This window comes from Bos mutus, chromosome 15 (genome assembly GCF_027580195.1).
Source record: "Bos mutus isolate GX-2022 chromosome 15, NWIPB_WYAK_1.1, whole genome shotgun sequence".
NCBI lineage: Eukaryota > Metazoa > Chordata > Mammalia > Artiodactyla > Bovidae > Bos > Bos mutus.
In genome coordinates this window covers 1,253,691-1,255,784 of record NC_091631.1, presented here as the reverse complement: position 1 = coordinate 1,255,784, position 2,094 = coordinate 1,253,691, and the positions used below count along the sequence as shown (strand labels likewise).

The 2,094-nt window shown below is 46.2% G+C and overlaps 1 protein-coding gene across 1 annotated transcript; it reads left to right on the top strand.

The window, feature by feature from the left end:
* Positions 1-294: 294 nt before the first annotated feature.
* Positions 295-1,230, top strand: LOC102266788 (olfactory receptor 4D11). Its single transcript, XM_005905546.2, has one exon. It carries the CDS (start codon positions 295-297, stop codon positions 1,228-1,230), a length of 936 nt encoding a protein of 311 aa, XP_005905608.2.
* Positions 1,231-2,094: the final 864 nt, after the last annotated feature.

Sequence of the window (2,094 nt, the reverse complement as noted above, 5' to 3'; positions counted from 1 at the left end):
AGGCTGTATATATAAATGTCACTAACTCAACACAAACTTTTATTCTTTCCAAAAATAGTTTTATAGGAAAAGAATTATTGAATGATTTTTCAGGTGATGATTTCGTTGCACCGCCATACTGATGATAATATTAAAAACCTGGACAATTCAATAATTCAACACATTTCAAACACTGCAGCCAGATGAAGAACACCTAAATTATATTGATAGTGTGTAAGAGGAAAACAAAATTAGTAGCTGAGCACTTTCATGGGAAATAGCGTCTAAGAGAACAGAGGAAAAGAGGATGAGTCCATGGAGCTGGGAAACGGCACCAGGGTGAAAGAATTTATTTTCCTCGGCCTGACCCAGAATCAAGAACTGAGCTTGGTCTTATTTCTCTTCCTCCTTTTGGTGTACATCACCACTCTGCTGGGAAACCTCCTCATCATGGTCACGGTGACCCGGGACTCTCGCCTTCACACCCCCATGTACTTTTTGCTCCGGAATTTGTCTGTTGCCGACATCTGCTTTTCTTCCATCACAGCCCCCAAGGTCCTAGCGGACCTTCTGGTCCAGAGAAAGGCCATCTCCTTCAACGGCTGCTTCACCCAGATGTTTTTCTTCCATCTTATTGGAGGGGTGGATGTAGCTTCTTTGTCAGTGATGGCCTTTGACCGCTACGTGGCCATCACTAAGCCCCTGCACTACGTGACCATCATGAGTCGGGGGCGGTGCACTGCCCTCATCGTGGCCTCCTGGGCAGGGGGCTTTGTCCACTCCATCGTGCAGATCTCCCTGTTGCTCCCACTCCCCTTCTGTGGACCCAACGTCCTGGACACTTTCTACTGCGACGTCCCCCAGGTCCTCACACTCGCCTGCACTGACATCTTTATCCTTGAGCTCCTGATGATTTCCAACAGCGGACTGCTCACCACCCTGTGGTTCGTCTTCCTCCTTGTATCGTATATGGTCATATTATTATTAATAAGGTCTCAGGCTGGGGAGGGCAGGGGGAAAGCCATCTCCACCTGCACTGCCCACATCACGGTGGTCACCCTGCACTTCGTGCCCTGCATCTACATCTACGCCCGCCCCTTCTCCACCCTCCCCACTGATAAGGCCGTCTCTGTGACCTTCACTGTCATCTCCCCTCTGCTGAACCCCTTGATCTACACCCTGAGGAACCAGGAGATGAAGGCAGCCATGCGGAGACTGAGGGGAAGACTAGGGCCTTCTGACAAGGAATAGAAAATCTCCCAACTCCTCAGTACCAAAGAGTCCTTCTGTTATTTTCCTCATAGATTCTTATTCATATACTCAAATACATTGTCCAAGAACCCAGTGCCTTTACTAAGTAATCCTTTCTTTTCCTATTTAAGTCAATAGGTTACTGATAGCTCAAGCTTCTGGTCAGAAAAGTACTCAGACATCTTGATGGGCTAGATCACTGATGCTCTTCTATACACTACCTACATTTCATTTTGTAATATTTATACCCATGGCTTCAAATTTTGAAAATGTTGCTTATAAAATTAAATATTCGACTTCCCATGTGGTCCAGTGGTTAAGAGTCTATCTGCCAAAGCAGCCGACATGGGTTCCACCTCTGGTTCAGGAAGATTTCCACACGCCTCAGAGCAGCTAAGCCCTTGGACCACAACTACTGAAGCCTGCGTGCTTAGAGCCTACGCTCCCCAAAAAGAGATGCCACCAGAAGGAGAAGCCTGTTCACCGCAGCTGGAGTCACCTCCACTAGAAGCAACTAGAGAAAGCCTGTACTCAGTGCAGCCAAGAATCAATCAGTTAATTAAATCAGATTTTTTTAAGCTAAAAAAATTTTTAAATTAAATATACTTACTAAATGACTGCTAAATATGTTTCATTTTCTTGAACAATATATGCAACATTCAGTTCAGTTCAGTCACTCAGTCATGTCCAACTCTTTGTGACCCCATGGGCTGCAGCACGCCAGGCCTTCCTGTCCATCACCAACTTCCAGAGTTTACTCAAACTCCTGTCCATCGAGTCAGTGATGCCATCCAACCATCTTATCCTCTGTCATCCCCTTCTCATCCCACCCTCATTCTTTCCCAGCATCGTTAGATATGCCAC